The sequence below is a fragment of the Fundulus heteroclitus genome, chromosome 6 (assembly GCF_011125445.2).
Source record: "Fundulus heteroclitus isolate FHET01 chromosome 6, MU-UCD_Fhet_4.1, whole genome shotgun sequence".
In the NCBI taxonomy this organism is placed as follows: Eukaryota; Metazoa; Chordata; class Actinopteri; order Cyprinodontiformes; family Fundulidae; genus Fundulus; species Fundulus heteroclitus.
This window is the reverse complement of record NC_046366.1, coordinates 29133061-29151049: the sequence shown is the minus strand read 5'-3', so window position 1 is coordinate 29151049 and position 17989 is coordinate 29133061. Positions and strand designations below refer to the sequence as shown.

General features: G+C 41.9%; 2 protein-coding genes across 5 annotated transcripts in view; both read right to left on the bottom strand.

The window, feature by feature from the left end:
- The window catches only part of zzz3 (zinc finger, ZZ-type containing 3), a 39826-nt gene extending 30244 nt beyond the window's left edge, over positions 1 to 9582 (bottom strand). Inside the window, exons 1-4 of one of the 4 annotated variants that reach the window (XM_036138527.1) lie at positions 9444 to 9582; positions 3578 to 3927; positions 3325 to 3493; positions 1395 to 3072 (exon numbers count right to left, since the gene is read on the bottom strand). In XM_036138527.1, coding sequence (XP_035994420.1) covers positions 1395 to 3072; positions 3325 to 3493; positions 3578 to 3862 — 2132 coding nt within the window. In that variant the 5' untranslated portion in view covers positions 3863 to 3927; positions 9444 to 9582. The other 3 variants (XM_036138528.1, XM_036138526.1, XM_036138529.1) reach the window with 3 other exon arrangements.
- Positions 9583 to 9730: 148 nt separating this feature from the next.
- Positions 9731 to 17989, bottom strand: part of usp33 (ubiquitin specific peptidase 33) — a 35432-nt gene continuing 27173 nt past the window's right edge. The window contains exons 18-24 of the mRNA XM_036138530.1: positions 16912 to 17038; positions 16650 to 16819; positions 14080 to 14161; positions 13892 to 14000; positions 13140 to 13242; positions 12434 to 12502; positions 9731 to 10972 (exon numbers count right to left, since the gene is read on the bottom strand). Of these exons, the coding sequence (XP_035994423.1) occupies positions 10815 to 10972; positions 12434 to 12502; positions 13140 to 13242; positions 13892 to 14000; positions 14080 to 14161; positions 16650 to 16819; positions 16912 to 17038 (818 nt within the window). The 3' untranslated portion in view covers positions 9731 to 10814. The remainder of the gene's footprint in view (positions 10973 to 12433; positions 12503 to 13139; positions 13243 to 13891; positions 14001 to 14079; positions 14162 to 16649; positions 16820 to 16911; positions 17039 to 17989) is intronic.

Here is a 17989-nt window from a genome sequence, read left to right as displayed (position 1 = left end):
TGCGATTTGGAAATTGCGTTATTTTAAATCACGATTATATTGAAAATGCGATTAATTGTTCAGCCCTAGATTAATCCTGGTTGTGCTTACTGACCTTGAAGCGATTTTGTGTGGTACACGCCGCTCTGTCAAAATGTTTTAGTGTGACTTTGGAGAACTACAAAGCTGCATCCCTTGCAGCATTATGGCTATCGTAGTCAGGCGCATCGCCGAGTGCCGTAATCGCCCAGCTGTTAAACTCAGACACTGAAAATGAAGGATTTGAGGGATTTGTAGACGAGGAATGAGCTGAAAAAGTGAGTGTATCGTGTTTTATTTTACATGTTATAAACTGAACAATTTTGAGAGTTATTGTTAATATGCTAACAACTGACTTAGCCGTATCATAGTGTGTGTTTTACATGTTACAACTGAACAAGGTTGTGAACATGCTCATTAACGTTTGAACAATGTTGAGTTATTGTGAACGCGTTTAATAAAGTTTGACTGATTTATCTGACTGCATCGTTTCGTCTAATGTGCCATATAATCCAGTGCACCCTATAGTGCGGAAAATACTGTAACTTCCTCGATTTTGCAAGGTTTTAACACTTGCTTAATTTGTTTTTTTTGGCTTTATCAAAAATAAAAATAAAAAGTTAATGCCAGACACGGGATTGGAACATATTTTGTCAAATAAGTTCTGACTTGGTGAACTTTTACCTCACATGACTGATCAGCCATCTATGACGTGCAAAGAACTGCGTTTCTTTCTCTACGTCTCCGGACCACGTGTTACACCGTCAATAGGAGTTGACATGGCAGAACAATTATACGAAAACAATCCCGAAAACCTCTCTCCACGTTTCTTAGATATGTGGTCCATGCTAGTTGGCAACCTCCATTTCCTGTTTAGCCATCCATAACATCAACATCTGATAAAAAAAAAAAAAAATTACGCTTTGTTTAAAAGTTCGCTCAAAAAAATCAATTGGATTGAAACGTAGCTCGTGACACGTTGAGGTTTGTACCATCTTTGCAGTGTTCCCTGAGCTTTGTGCACACGAGTAATATAGAGCTTAACGAACAAGTGGCATTAGCTGACGATCAAAAAGAAATCGGGAGTGCAGAAGAAAATGTAGGTAAATCGTAAATAAGATATTCGTCACAGTATTCGACAATTATATCTTGATTTCAGATTTTCCTGATCCAGTGCAGTCCTATTAACTACACACAAAAAACAAACTAGCAGCACATGCTTTGTTTTATGTACATTTACCACGTTTACCATTTCTTCAATATTAAATTTTTTAAATGCAGTAAGGCCAAACAAGCTCTAAAAATACTACAACCAACACGTGTGACAGCTACATCCGCAATACGTCGGCAAATATCCCTGGAGAGCTCTCACATACTCTTTGTTGTGTTTAAGAGCCAGGTGGTCTGACTCAAAGTAATACACGTCTGGCTCCTCCTCTTCCTCCTCCTCCTCCTCGTCTTCAACAGCCTGGCGCCGCGCTAGCTCCTTGCCGTTCTCTACATCTTTGTCCTCCGCAAAGCCGCTGTCTTTATCAGCTACTCTGTAAGCAGGATTCAGGGAACCTGGCTCGTCGGCGGAGGGGCCGCCCGAGTCCGAGCAGGAAGGTTCCTCCAACACTGGACAGTCGTCCTCCACCTCCCCTTCTTCCCTAAAGGGACCGTTGTCCGTCAAAGGAGAGCTGGGTTTGGAGGGACATTCTTCCCCTCCAGACACAACCCTCCTAGGCGAAGTCCGCAGGGTGTATCTGTGTTCGTAGAGCTCCGTGAAAGAAGGGGGCATGCTGGACATGGAGGGGTTACACTCCGTGGGGGACGGGGGCGTTGTGAGGGTGGGCGTAGTTTCTCCTGAGTTGCCGTTGTTGACTGAACTGCAGTTCACGTTTGCAACAGAGGGCGAGGTGGAGGCAGCGGGTTGTGGCACCGGTGACGGCGGCCGGCCGTTGGTCTCGCCTTCGCTCACGGTCACCTGCTCCTCGCGAGCTAGACACAACGGGTCGCCCACCACGTCCACTTCCAGCTCCTCCACCTCCTGCTCTTTGGCCGCCGACCCGGGAGCAGGACGTTCTTCAGCACCCGTGAATGTTAGTGCAGACGAGGCTGGTGATTCTCCTGAGCCGGAGATCTCCACTTGCCCAGGTACAGAGTTTCTAAAAGGCACAGAGGGGCTGGGCGATGAGGGAGCTTCCACCTGGCTGCCGTTGAGCAGAGGTGGCAAGCTGGTGGCGGAGGTGGGCGGCGCACTGGGATGGTCGGCGACTGTGCTAGTTTCCTCTGCGTCGACTTCTCCGAGTCCGTTAGAGGGAAAATTCTGTGACAATACTGTCCCGTCGCAATCCACGCAATGATCTTCCTTCGCCGGTCGCCCAGTTAGCCCACCCTCCTGCTCACTGAGGTTAGACGAGGCAGGGGGGGAATTACAAGAGTTGCAGCTGGCTAGGTCTTCACAAATAATGTCCGTACAAGGCTCCGAGAAAGAAACTTGACTTTGGGGGTTCAGAAACCTTTGGTCCTCTTCATGTCCCAAGAACTCTCCAGAGAGAGAGCGCTGCTTGGCCCTTTTGATTTGAGGAAAGCCATCCCGCCACTCCTTCCCCGTGTCACAGTTCTCGGACTCATCTTGGTTCGGGTCTTTGTCCAAACAGGACAGACCCCGCTTCCTAGAGACGGTCGAATGATCAGCATCGCTCGCAGGAACACTGGAGTCAGCTATGTTTCTCTGCAAAACGTCCAGTTGCTGACTATCTTGTAATTTTGTATCTTGGTTAGCAGCATGCTTTGACTCCAGCTCCAAATCCTGATTAAATTCCTCCCCAGTGTCCTGCTTGGTGTCTTGGTTATTGTCATTTGACTCCCGTCTCGACTCCTTGATGGCGTCCTGCCTCGACAAAACATTTGCATCTTTACTGGTATCCTGCTTTGACTCCTGCGTTGAGTCTTTATTGGTATCCTGCTTTGACACTTGCCTAAAAATCTTGTTGATATACTGATTTGACTCATGTTTGGGGTCCTTACTGATGATATCCGGCTTTGACTCTTGCTTTGAGTCCTTGCTAGATTCCGGCTTTGACTCTTGCTTTGAGTCCTTGCTAGAATCCGGCTTTGACTCTTGCCTTGAGTCCTTGCTAGAATCCGGCTTTGACTCTTGCTTTGAGTCCTTGCTAGAATCCGGCCTTGACTCTTGCTTTGAGTCCTTGCTAGATTCCGGCCTTGACTCTTGCTTTGAGTCCTTGCTAGATTCCGGCCTTGACTCTTGCTTTGAGTCCTTGCCAGATTCCGGCCTTGACTCTTGCTTTGAGTCCTTGCTAGATTCCGGCCTTGACTCTTGCTTTGAGTCCTTGCTAGATTCCGGCTTTGACTCTTGCTTTGAGTCCTTGCTAGATTCCGGCCTTGACTCTTGCTTTGAGTCCTTGCTAGATTCCGGCTTTGACTCTTGCTTTGAGTCCTTATTGATATCCCGCTTTGACTCTTTCTTGGCATCCTGCCTGGTATCCTTATTGGTATCCTGCCTTGACTCCTGCCTGGTATCCTTATTGGTATTCTGCCTGGTATCCTTATTGGTATCCTGCTTTGACTCCTGCCTGGTATCCTTATTGGTATCCTGCCTTGTATCCTTATTGGTATCCTGCTTTGACTCCTGCCTGGTATCCTTATTGGTATCCTGCTTTGACTCCTGCCTGCCGTCCTGCTTCTTTTTGGGGGAGCGTGCCCTAGGTTGTGGAGATGCTGAGGACTCCTCTGGCTGAGCGATGCTGCGGTTTCTGAGGGTTCGACCACAAAACTTTTCATCCAATCCATTGAGCCCCACTGATGACCTTGTGACACGCGAAGAACGGGACGCGGCCATGCTACGGCGGGTGCCTACAGTCTCCTCATCCTGGTGCACTCTCCTCTGCAGCAGAATGTGGGCATCTGAAAGACAATAAACCAATACATTATTGTCAAAACTAGGGTCTACTGATGGTGTAACACTACAATCGTACTCTCCTCTGGAGCGTTGGCCTCACAGAACAGCATATACTTTGTTATGATGCACGTTTGCTTGGTAAAGGCAGACATTTATTTACAAAGTGATAGACAAGACAAACTAGTGTTGGGCAATAATTCAATATTAACTGAATATCAATGAATACAATACCAATATACAATTGCATTATATTTTATTCATACTGATCTTGTACTTATATTGGATTTACGAAATTAAAAAATATATTGCAATATAATTTTTGAGCATATCGTCCAGCCAAAGGCAAACTAACAATTACATGACTGGGTAACCATTAGCTGCTAATGATTAGGAAATAAGGATTTGCTTCACAATAGTGGTAATCTAAAAGTTGTAATAATACTGGTGTGCATTTCATTACCCTGAGGTGAAAACCTAAAAAAATTTAGTTCAGACCCAGGTGTTTAATGGTCTCCGACAACCAAGCCTTCCGATGCCCACATTGATAAATAGAAAATCTAAGCACATTCATAACGTGCTTTTATTTTGACAAAAACATATTTTGAGGGCAACTACTGATGCTTCTTTAAGTAGCTATTTTAACACATTTTAAAATGTTTTAGAAGTTGATAAAATTATTAAGGAAACTTCAACCAAGTTATTACAAAACAGCATTTGACATCTTGATTTTGATATGGAAATATTTGGTTTAAAGTAGCAGGGTAGACTACTCAATATCTCAGCGTAATGTTTGTTATGAAGCCAAAGCAAAAAGAGATTAATAAATTTGCCTATTTTATTTATCACAAGTCATATTGTTGACAACATGGCTGAAGACTGACACCTTTGGCCTGTTTTCCTAATATCCTGAAGCTCTAATCTTGTCATCGAGGTTTCCTCAGTAGATTAGTACCATATTTTTCGTATATAAATCACTCTTTTTTCCCCCCATAGTTTGGCCAACCCTGAGTTATATTCCGAAGCACCTTGTAGTCTGAAAAATACGGTACTTGGCAACCAACCTGCCTAGAAGCTTCCCTTCATTGGTTGCCTCCTTCAGATCTTTCAGGGATAAACCAACATTGTCACAACAAAGTAATATTCATTCCCAGCCACCATGCTGAGATTACTGCTTATCTTGTGTAATATAGATGTGGTTTCCGAGTAGACTGATATATCCGTCAGAAAAGCCGCTATGATTCCTTCAAACTCAGATGAGATATCACTGCAGACTTCGGTTGGTCATTACAGCCTGAAGGCTGTTGATCTCTGCACACAGCTACAATATTTGCTTAACCTTTCAGTGCCTCCAGAAAAAAATTAAAATAAATTAAATGCTTTAAGAAAATGTTATGTTCAAAAAGAAAAGCACGACAATGGACATCCTGACACAATCCAAGTAAAAGCAGAGCCCTTGAACAGTCGCTCCCAGTCTTGCTGCAACATCCTGCTGGGAACAATATACTGGCGTGAAAGCCAAGAAACTGCTTTACAATGTGAACAGGATTAAAATGAACATGTAAATGCTTCCAAGAATAGCGGTGAATTTCTTTGTGTTTTTCAAATAACACAGAGCCCAGCTTTTCATCAATTCAGATAACCAGATATCAACTTTAGTACATAAAAAAGGTCAAAAGGGAGATTGGGGGGAAAACAATAGTTGTGAAAGACAACATGGTAGATTTAGAAAAAGGAAAAAAAAAGAAAAGACCTTACATTTGAGAGGCTTTAAAGTAGTCATCTAAACCAGGTCTGAAACACGGACACAAATAGAAAGGACGTGCCCTGCATTATTATGCATGATGTAATCAGTAATCAAGATAGCTGTGTGCATGTAAATGGGTCATTAATTAGAAAGAGGTTTTCAGATATAAAACAAAAAAAAAAAAATTGTTTTGCCAGATGATTCACAGCCAGAGACACACAGGACGGTGGCAATGAAACCCGCTCTATATTGTGCTCCAGCTAACAAATATAACAAAAACATTACTCGGTAAAGGTCGTATTGAGGTGACTTTTACTAAGAGATTATCTCGCTGTGTGCGTCCTTCTAGGAGGTGATGCAGGCATTCTTTCAGTCCACAGAGAAATAACTCAGAAGATTGACTGGCATCTCAGCTATGGTGCTCATTTACATTACATCCCAAGCTATCAATCTGCAGGCCAAGCTCTGTCAAAACTAGTACATTTAAATCCTCTTTCTGTCTACACATGAGCGACATTTTTCCTTCTACAGCACGCCAGCACAACAGCAACAAATCCAGTGCTGCACTGGCTACTAATGCATTGGATACTACTCCTACAAGTAGCTTAAACAAGTGACCGGCAACTAGAATCACCATATGTACATATTACTTTGTCCAGCTGACAAAGCTAATGTGATTCGCCCATGCATAAAAAGGAAGCCAGACAGAAAGCTTCGCCCTTAGACTCGAAACCAATTAAGTCCCCTCATTTGACAAGCGGCAAAAAGGGAGAAAAACGGATCAAATCGTGGAAATCATTCAAGTTAAATCGAGCAACTACATAAAGCATTTGCTCCAGCATCTTGGTCTTGATAATTAACATTGTCGCTGACTTAAATTGACGCTGAATGCATTTCTTTGATGGCAAAAAGAGTTGTCAAATGTGGCACAAGTCTGTCCCAAGCAAGTCGTCACTGCGTCGTAAATCTGGCTGCCTGACCAGAGCTCTGCTGCAATCTTATGTCAGGCATGCCTTACAGAGGTGTAATGGCCGGAAAGTCGTAAAAGAAATCAGGAGTGCAAGTGGCTCGCATTTTTTACAGGCCACAGTGTTGCTGCAGACGTTGGGGACTGATGAGTCTTTCAGAGAAACAATCCCAGGCTAAAAAAAAAACAAAAAAAAAACCCAGACCTTCTAAGCTGCAGGACGCAGGGAAAACTTACCTAAAAACACTCCACTATTTGCTGCACGACCCTAACCCTATGAACACTGACAAGCTGAGGTAATATAGACTAATTAGCTTTTTTATATCATGGAATATATTAGTGGGTTAGATTCAAAGTCAGTAATCATTGCATTTTTGAAAGCTGTCACCTTTTAAGATGAAAATAAGTGCAAGGATCTGAGCAACACTGACAAAGGCTGATTCTTGATTGGCTAGACAGCGGATCAGAGCATTTCCAAACCTACAGCATGCGGGGAGCGGAGGCTGCTTGTAGTTCAATTTGCTAAAGAAGTTAAATCTTATTCTAATAACAATAAAAAATTAAAAAGTCATTTTGTATAGTGCTTCACAATTTGTTGCATAGCTGCAAACCAGTCAAGGTGAGCATGGGGACGACATTGCAACAGTTTGCACTATGGGAACAAGACAAGTGTGATGCTTTGGGCAACGTTCTGCTGGGGAAACAGCTGTATTCCCAGCGTCTTTAATCAGGATTATCTACTCACTTTAAAAAAAAAATAAAAATATTAACCCCAAAGGGAAATTACAGGTTTAAGTCACTTGACCTAAGTTTGCAGCTCACCACAAAGCAATAAAAACAACGGCCCAGGAAAGGTTTGAGGAGCACGACAACAAAAATAAATAAGTGCTGACCTGAGCAGGTCACCAAATTCCCAAGATCTCAATTTAAACCGAGCATTTCTGTGAGGTTTTGTACAAAGAAGGCTGATCCATGGAGGCTCTAGCACGCAATTCATAGGACTTAAAGGATCTTCCGCCAACATTGTGATGCCAGATACCAGAGCGCATCATCGTCAGGGCTCTAGCAGAGTCCAAACCTTGACAAGTGGGGGCAACACACTATTAAGTAGGTAGGTGGTCATAATAATATGCCTGATGAAAGTCTATAAAGACACTTTATATTCCAAAACCAGAACAGATCCAATATTACAACAAGTTAAAGAAAATGGTAGCATATTTCCTCCCCATTTATTTTTTTTCATAAGTTTAAATTAAATTCTTAAATCGATTATCCGTTTTGTTAAAAAGGTCAACATTTGTTTTGTAATTAAATTAAGGGGATTTGTTCTGGATAGACTAAATGGCTTTTAAAAGGAGCCTATGCCCTTATTGGCCCACTCAGGTCATCATTTATTATGGTGGTGGTGGTTGGGGGTTAGGGTGGTGGGGGGTGTTACAGAATAAAAACAACACGTGGATATATAACAAAATATGCTAACAGGCTCATAAATTATTCACTTTACCCCAAAAATTTAAAGTGTCAAAGCAAAACTAAATTGTTACCCTGTTAGCCAGGACACGTGCGCTTGTAATAAACACACTTCCTGTTTCTCTATAATGAAGCTTGTTTGGCTGTCAGTCATGTCAACACGTGTTGATTTGAGTCCATTATCAATGTGACCCATTGGGTTAAAGATATAGCAGGTTTTTATTTTTTGGAGAAATAAACGCAGTTCTCATCGAAGCGCCAAGCATTTCTAACACCACAAAAGGTTTCCAAGCAATGACGGAAAGCCCCTGCGAGTTTTGTTCTCGGGACATTTCTTCGGCTAAATGCGCGTCTCTGTTGCGGACCTGAACTTCACAACACTTGGGAGGAGGAGGGGAGAAAAAGGGCCTGCTGGCAACGAGATATCCGCGAAATGGAGCTGCCATACGTACCGATGAGAATCGCTCAATCCCCCAACATCCCAGCTAATCAGATGCCGATAAAAGTTGGGAGCCGTGCGGCTGCTGCTAAACCCAGAAAAACTAGACGGCGTTGCCGCAAAACACGTGCGGTCCGTTAAACGGGAGTCTGCAGCAGGTGAAAAGTCCGGAGATTTTAAAAAACAAAAATGAAAAAGAAAAGAAAAAACAGCCTGACATTAAAGCAAAACCAGACGACCTGTCCCCCTGAAACGTTAGCACCAGTCCAACTTCCAAGGAAGGCACACTTCAATGTAGCATGTCGCTTTAGCCGGGGCTAACGCGCAGCAAACTTACTTACCGGGCGACTTCCACGGCACATATTTTACCCCCGACGTGTAAAAATGTTGCACCAGATAAACGAGAAATAAAGTTACGCCCTCTCCTCCGTGTCAGCCGGCGGACAAACACAGCAGAATCTGCTCTGCTGTTGTGATCGACTAGTTAGCCAAGTTGGCTAACGGTTAGCTTTAGCTTTAGCTTCGGGTACTACGAGTGAAGGGTCGGTTTCGGTTGCCGCTTACCTCATAACGTTAGCGGCACCCGGTTCGGGCATTTGCCAAACCGAGACGCACGCGTTCGGGTTAAGATAACTCCAACTAAAAATGCGTTTTTTTTTGGGAATTCAGCCGCTGCGTCCAGGCTCAAGTAGCACGGCTAGCAAGCTAAGGCTAGCCGCAGCTAGCCGATTGTTCCGCGCACAACTTTGCCGATGTATTTAACGTGCAGCCACCAATTAAGGCCACGCGTGTCCGCGGTGTGCGACCGAATTCCAAGTTCTGACATTTGCCCTCCCGATACAAGCGTCCCGCTGTAGGTCCGCTAATCGGAGGCTTTGGAAAGCCGAAGATTTACACATACCTCACTTCCTTAAATTTGCTTCGGTCGCAGCCATGTTTTCAGCCCAGCCAACTAGTCTGGGGTGTGTGTGAGCCTGGCTGAGCCGACTCAGCCGCTCTCGTTAAAAAAGCAACACCGTCCTGGAGATTTTTTTTTTTTTTTTTTTTTCCCCTGCCGCTGCGATTCTGCCCATCGTCTTAATGCCAAGTTGCGGGGCTGTTTATAGACACGTTTATGACACATTTCGCACTTTCCCACCCCTCATTCTCTACACTCGGAGCGTGACATCAAATATGCACAGTGCTTCAGCGTGTTTACATCAAGTTTTAATAGTGTCAGCCAGCAAAATATAATAAATATAAAGGATAAATCTTAGTCGAATGCATAAACTTGGAATACAGCATTCAGGTAACCCTATCAGCCAGCACTTTAAAGCAAAAAAAATCATGCCCGTACACAAAAATAATGCCTTTAATTAATCAGATAGCTGATGGTTCTCGTTTCTTACAAGATGCTTTATAGCTGTACAGTTCTGTGAAGATACACCTGGCCTAAAAATGCACGTTTTATGCGTCTACATGCAATCTCTATTGTGACTATTGAGTTCATCTGTGCTCGAGTGTTAAGCATGCGTTTATTAGTCTGCCTGCCAGCTATTTTTCCACAAAAGAAAAACAATCGATTGACACATTGAATCAAACTTTTTCTTCTTTTTTTCTTTTTTTTAGTGATAAATAATAATCAAGTGCTGAATTCCGACCAACATACTATCAGTACTGTTACATTCAAATACAAACTAGACATCCGCATTGTGCATGCCCGAATTTGCATGTACACAGAACAGTGCAAAAACAAAAGTCATTCCTGAGACTACTCAGCAATTTAGTCCCTTCATAGCCTTTTGATTTGATCACATTTTCTTCGTTCCTTGCCCTTCTCTTGCAAGAGGAATAAACGTGTGATATATTTACAGCAAAGTGTAATGTGATTCATCGATATTAGCGACACATGGACGTACATTATGTGCTCGTTTGGTCAAGACATGGAAAAAGAAATATGGCATTCAGAGGAAGTTTTAGCTGCGCATACAGGAGATTTAAATGCTCGTTTCTGAAAAAAAAAAAAAAAAAAAAAATGAAATCCCAACATGTGAAATATACAGTGGCAATAGAAATCTAACAGCGCTTTATACATATTTTTTACAACACGGCAAGCCTTTAAAGACATGTAAAATCCCGCTGTCGAAAGGCCGTCACATAGCAGTAAAGATGAGGTCCTTTGATTGGATGCATTAGAAATAAAAGTGCAAAATAGAAAACCTTCTGTTTTTATTATTATTATTATTATTATTATTCCCATGAATGTTTCTTGGTCTGCTGTCAAGTGTTTCGTTTAAACTGAGCGCGTCTCCATCTCGATCTTCTCTTCCGACTGCGAGGGTTCTGCTTCCTGGTGGCTGACGCTCGGTCGCACCGTCACCAGGGGACCGCCGCCGTAGATGGAGTAGAGGAAGTTCCACGTTTCTTCAGAGATCTGCCCGGAGTCGGCGGCTGTGAGGGGAGCACCAGAGAACACGGCCGTTGTCAATTAAAGTATATTTTTCAAAAAAAAAAAAAAAAGAAAAGATATTTACATAAACTGTATAGAAAAAGACACATTTTCCCCCTCACTGACATGAAATCAGACTAAACAGGAGATTTTCTTTAAAGAACCTTTATTAGTTCAAATTTACATCTTGTTCTTTAGTATTTGGTGGAATTACTTTTTTTTTTTAAATGTTATGCATTGGGTCAAACCTTTCCCCAAGTTTCTCACAATAGTTGGGCCCATTCCTGCTGACAGAACCGCTGTAACAGTCGAGGTTGTGGAGCACCTTTTCAGCTCAGAAACAAATATTCTGTGGGACTAAAACAATTGCTTTCTGGAGGTTGTTCCAAAACTATGACTTTTTTTTTGCCGCTTAAGCCACGTTTTAACGAACCTGGCAGTATGCCCAGGTCAGGGATCACCAAAATTTTTGGGTACTGTATCATACAAGAGGCTACCTGTCCTGACCTTTGAACTAAAGAGTCAGAGCTCAACTTAACTTAATGTAATATAAACATGTTTTTAATGCTTTTGTGCCATTAGTTTAACAGGCTCATGGCCACCACACATGGTTCTGGAGGCTACCTGGTGGGATCCCTGGTCTAGGGTGTCCATTCAGAAGACCGATTTTTACCTAAGCTTTAACTTCCTGGTTGATGTCGTTGGTTCAATATTTCCACACAATCATGACGCCATGTATTTTGTGAAGCATATTGTGAAAAGTATAGGCTTCTTCCTGTTTAAGTCCAGGACTTGTTTCACATTTCATCTTCAGCCAGATGCTTCATAACATCTTCTGCTTTTGCTCTGAAGTTGACATTTTGCACTTTGTGGCTGGACACTCCCACGCCGTTTTTACTTCTACATAATTATTTGAGCAGATGAACGTGACGGCGTCAGGCCTCTGGAGATTGTCCCCCAAAAGTGAACCAGACTGGTGAAGGTTCCAAAATTCTCTTCCTGATATCTTGGCTCATTTCATATGACTTTACGAATGGTAATGCCCATTACGCCAGACTTTTAGAATTGAGAAAGCTTCCTGGAGATGAAGCGAAACGTCTTCAACTACGGAAAACAAGTCCAGTCGCTTTTTTTTTAAACTTTTTTTGGAATTTACGGATGGAAACAGCGGGTTTGAGGTGTCCCCCTAAAATACATCCAAAGGTGCGACTCCAATTCAACTCAGATGTTTTGAATTAACGTATCAGAAGCTTACAACGCCATGGCATCATGATCTGGGCTTTCACAGATTTAGTAAATCTTACTGTCTTTAAAGTTCTGACTTTGAAGTTTTTGGTAATCCTAACTCACCAAATACAGAAATAAAAAATTTAGACTGATGTTACGTCAAACTGTGAGATAAAAACGGTTGTGTCTTTTTATGCAGAGTATGTAAATATTTGGTTTGGTTTAACTGTACATACCTTGTTTGAGGATAAAATGTCCGTTCTTGTTTATGGTTATCTTGGAATTATCAATTGGTCCGGGCGGATCTTAGAGCGAGAGAAAAAAAAACAAAATATAAACATCTACGCCGGTGATTTACACGCACAATCCTTTTGGAGACATATTTTAATTGCAGCCGACACAAAGAGCAACCCTGTTAAAATGTCAAACGTTTCTGTCAAGCTACGAAAAGCAGAGCCTGCTCCGCGTTTGTTACCGAGAGACAACAAATATCAGAGGAGCAGAAGTCAGAGCAAGACAAAAAAAAAGAAAGAGACAACTTTCACAAATGTTCCAGATGCAAGTCGTTATAAATAGATGTGACAACACAAAGCAAGGGAAGCCAGGAAAATGAAATGTATTCTGACTCCTCATTTTTGCTGCGGCATGAGAGAACCCCGACTCAGGGGACCGAGGAAGATCTTTGATGAAACATCAAGAGAAGAAAACAAACGGAGGCCCTTTTATTTATTTTTTCCCGCTAAATCAATTAAAACCACAAACGAGAAATGTTCCATTTGACATTTATCCATATCTGCGACTGTCATTCGCCTCTGAATTAAACATTTCCAACATCCAATCCTTAGCAGAAATCAGTTTTTATTTGGGGCTTCATATGACCTTTTAAGTAGACATTTAAATGGGACTGAAAAGGGGGGGGGGTTAAGACTTCAGTCCATTTACCATTGTCTTTTCCTTTGACAAAGCCCTCCCACTCACGAAACCACTGCATGCTGATGCAGTATATGACCACCGGAGACTCCTCCTCCTGGAACGCCTTGTTCAGCTACAGGGAGGGAGAGGCAGAGAGGAAGTGGGGGAGGAGTGAGTGATGGAGACAGGGTGGGGTGGGGGTAGTAACATGGGGAGGGGTGGGGGGGGGGGCGGGGGGGTAAAGCATATTTGAGGATGAAAGGGATTTAGACAAGAAGAGATGAAAAACATAATTAATTCTCTCTGGTAGTTCTTCCAATTAGAGGACAGTCCTAATACCACACTGCACCAATTTCATGTTTTTTTCCCCAGAAATAACAAACTCCCTGTTATTTCTATCCTCTTCGTTTTTTTTGTTTTTTTTTCCTTCGTCTTCCTCTAATTCACACACATAATACATTTATCTCTCCTCGGAGCAGCGGCTGTGTGAGTGAGCACACAAAGCAGGCACTAACAGCTGCATCTGTCTCCATCCATTAATGATAAGGCTTTTATCGGGTTCACTCTTCTCATCTCATCAACTGGTTACAAAAAAAAAAAAAAAAAAAGAAGACAGGAGAATGGGCCGATACACACACATTAGTCTCCTGGCTGTTCAGAGGCACACAATGCATCATCGTTCACAGCCGTTTCTCCCAAAAAAAAACATCTTTATTTTTTATTCCTACTGCTTTCCCAGGCGCAATCAGAGCCTTTGGAGTAGAAGGGTTTGATTTGCTCACCCTGACAAACATGTCCAGCTCCTGCTTGCGCCGTTTCTCCAGCTTTTCCGTCTCGATCTGGCACGTGTGGCAAACGTACAGGTGGTTGACAGCAGGCCCCCCTCCGTACCTGCAGGCAGCGGCACAGGAGCACGGATTAAAAGGAGCGCTCGGCGAGGCGCTGTGTGCAGCCAGCCGGCAGCTCCTACCTGCTGTAGAGGTGGTCCCACACGTTCTGGGGCAGCATCACCACCAGGTCGTCGATGAAGGAGGCTTTGCTGGGCGGCACGCCTGATGAAACGAGCGGACATCACATAATTTAGGCGCATTTGGAGAGGAAGTCAAAATGCACAACTAATTGGGTGTCCGTTTTTTTATCACGACACACTCGAGCCAAAACGTTAACAAACCTCAGCCTGAGATATTTACCAAGGTAAAAGTGAGATTTTGGCTCCCTTAGGGGAGGTGGACTCAAGTTGTTGAGAAAAACACGACCCGTCGTTTCTTGATGCGGCGTAGGTCGGGTGAATTAGGGGGCCAAGCCAATTATTCTCTTATCTTTCAGGCTTTCACTGCAACACCTACACTGGGATGAGATGTGGAGCATCCCTGGTGACCAGATCGTTCCTAAAGATGTTTATTTTGCTATTGCTCCGTATTAAAAAGCTAAACTGGAGTCTGCTGTATAACACGAGTTAGCATGTGAAATATTCGCAGACGAAAGAATAAAAAAAGGCTAAAAAAAAACATTTTATTAACAGTAGCCGTCAGCTATTTATTCCCAAAGAACGACTAAACCTAATATTGTTGTTCTAATGTTTAAAAACATTTCAATCTTTGATTGAACCTTTTTTTAATTTTAAATCAATCAATCAATGTTTAAACTGTTAGAGAAACTGACAAATTATCACAAAAGCGTAAAAACGATCCAAATCTTTTGCAATATAACAACTTATCTTCTTTGAGCCTTCGTTATTAAAATTGTGTGCGTAATTGCCTCTTAAAAAACAAAAAACTGCAACTTTGGAACTGAACATGAAGATAGAAGTGTCTGTTTTGATTTTCCACACTTAAAATTTACATTAAAACAGAACAATCCACCTCCTTTACTCCTTTACGGCTGACGTAGTTGAAACCTGAACGACATAGGAAATAAAAAGCTGGCAAGTAGGAGCGAGGAGATGCTGCAAAATGTTCAGAAAAGCTTCAGTAGAGCAGTTAAGACGGGGAACATGGTGATCAGGAGGCAATTAAAAGCTACACAGGGTTCAGGTTATAACCTGTGTAAGTCAGACGTTTCCAGGATAGTGAAAGTCTGAATACTCATCCTTTATCCAAGACGACTGAGATTCAAGTAAACATTTAAACCTTATTGTTTTTCTTTTTTACCTTAAAAACAGCCTAAAACCAACCGACCATATTAGGATATTAGTACAGAAAAACATTTCCTGAGCACACGTGCTGCCACAGCACGCCTGAGAATACATTTCTGAAAGGAAGAAACAGCAATCTTCCATTGAAAGTAAAAGAAGCGGTTCCTTTGCCATGGAGAGGCAATCATAGTTTTGCCGCACTGATATCATCTCTGTACAAGTCAGGTACGACATATTTAAGACCCGAGGACTGCAAAGATCAAGGAAAAACACCTGGAAGAAACGTACTCTTTATTGGCACTTATTCATAATCCTTCTTGACTTCTGCTGCTACCTTACCTGAATATATGTCAATACACACACGTATAAGTCACCGTGAATGTACATAAGACATCCTCTGCCCTATTTCTTTTTGTATTTTTCTTTTCTTTTTCTTACCTACTTCTTTTTGATGCATGGTATAATGAGGACATACTGTATATATATATATATATGATGCATCTTGTCCTACTTGACACCTTCTTCCTATGATCACTGATTACTGAGTCGATGTGACATGTGAATTTACTCTAATGTGAGATCAATAAAGCCCATCTTATCTTATCTTATCTTTCTCACTTCCCCCAAAACCAAGCAGCTGATATTTAAGCTCAATTATTGTCCTTTCATGACAGGGTTCCTACAGCATAAGGCAAGTTAAATTCAAGACTTTTTAAGACTTTTTAATGCCACTTGAAATAAAAAGTTAAGACCAACTTCACGATAAACAAGATAAACCTGGTTGCGACAACTTCACCCAAATGTTTATTTTAAGATAAAACATTACTTTCTGGCCCAGTAAACATATTTAAAATTTTTGAAAAACATTCCATATAGGAAAAAAGCTAAAAAACACACAAATTACAGATATATTTTTAACAACTACTGTACTGAATTCACAAAATTAGTTTTGTTCCCTACTAAAATAAACTATAAAACCACAACATAACCAGTGCCAACTCTTTTTCGCAGCTATGGTCCGGCCGCAACAGTTTTTATTGGTTCCGCTATCGGGACAGAACCAATAATTGTTACATTGAGCCGTTCGGTAAATTTAAAAAAAATATATAATTGTGTCAATTATTTTACTATTTGGTAAGGATTACAAAAATAAAATCCTAATTATGACCTGGTAACAAGTTTAAGACCTAAGAAAGACTGATTTAAGACATTTTAATGCCAATTAAGGCCTCAGTTTTATGTTACAGAATTCAATGCCTTTTAAGACTTTTTAAGGACCCGTGGGAACCCTGCATGATCTGTTCTGTAAACAAACGCTGAAAGTCACAGTCACAAAAACAGGCTCCAGTCGGCTCTGGTGGTCAGAATCTGAGCCGGGGAGCGGGGTTTTTCAGCGACTTACGCACCTCCATGCGCACAGAGGAAGTCGTCGTTGGAAATGGGGCCCGGCTCGGCGAACGTCTTGAACTTGTTGAGCCACTGCCGCGAGACGTAGAACTGCAGGAGGCTGGGCTCCATCATGTTCAACAGCCCCGACACCCTCCGGCGTTCCCTCACCGCGTCCTCGTTGCTCTTTCTGTGAAATGGAAAGAAAAAAAAAAAAACGGTCTTAAAAAAAAAAAACCGCAGCGCGGGCAGAGAGAGCGGCCGGCGGCTCTGACGTCTTACTTGTAAAAGAGCACGTAAGCCTCGGCGTTCTGGACGCAGGACTCGGACACCTCGGTCACGCTCTGGTCGTCGAACTCATACCACAGGTTGTTGACGTCGTTCCTGCAGTACGCTATGTAGTGGCCGCCTGAACACGAGACACACGGAGGGACGTGTGAGACGGACGCCGCGTGCCGACCACTGAGCTATTTAATACACTGGAGTGCTGATTTTGCCGAAAAACTGAAGTCACTGGCCGCCATCTTGCTACTCCCTACTCTCACAGAATCCCACAGGATTTGGTTGCAACAACAAGCAGTTTTCTGGCTGAGTGAAAACGTTTCACAGGTAATTCTACAGTCAGTGGATGTAATAACACTATCAACTACTAGGAAATTAGGTGCTGAAATATTTTACATGTTATTCATATTATATATATATATATATATATATATATATATATATATATATATATATATATATATATATATATATATATATATATATATATGTTTTTGTATATTATTTATATATTTATAAATGTTAAACATTAGTGCTGTCAAACGATTACAAATTTTAATCGCATAATGTTGATAGTTAACTCGAGATTAATCGCAATTAATCGCATATTTTATCCTTTTATTTCTGAAAGTGTAAAAGCCTGTTTGGGCATTTTAATGTGCAATTTTGCAATAAATGACACTAATAAAATGCATGCTTGTACAAAACATATTTTTATGTTATTTTTCAAGCACTTTTCAGAATTGGAATGAAAACATCCTGGTGTTTATGGGTTGGATTTCTGCAATTTTATCAACGTGTAAAAGCTCATCTTCAGAACCAATGTCTGATAAAATGGTGATCTGCACCAGGTCTCATAATAACCGCTGTTTCGTCACTTATTTTAGAGCCCAAATAAGCGATTTCACTTTCAGAAACGTGCCCAAAAAAAAAACGCAACCCGTGACTCATGAAATTTAGAAGCGCTTTTAGAAAAAAGAAGCCCAAAGTCGCATGTGTCCGAGGGTAAAAGAAACCCTTCGGGGCGGGTGTGTTTTGCTACAGTTTTCTAGCACTCTTGAAACTACGGAAAGCGCCG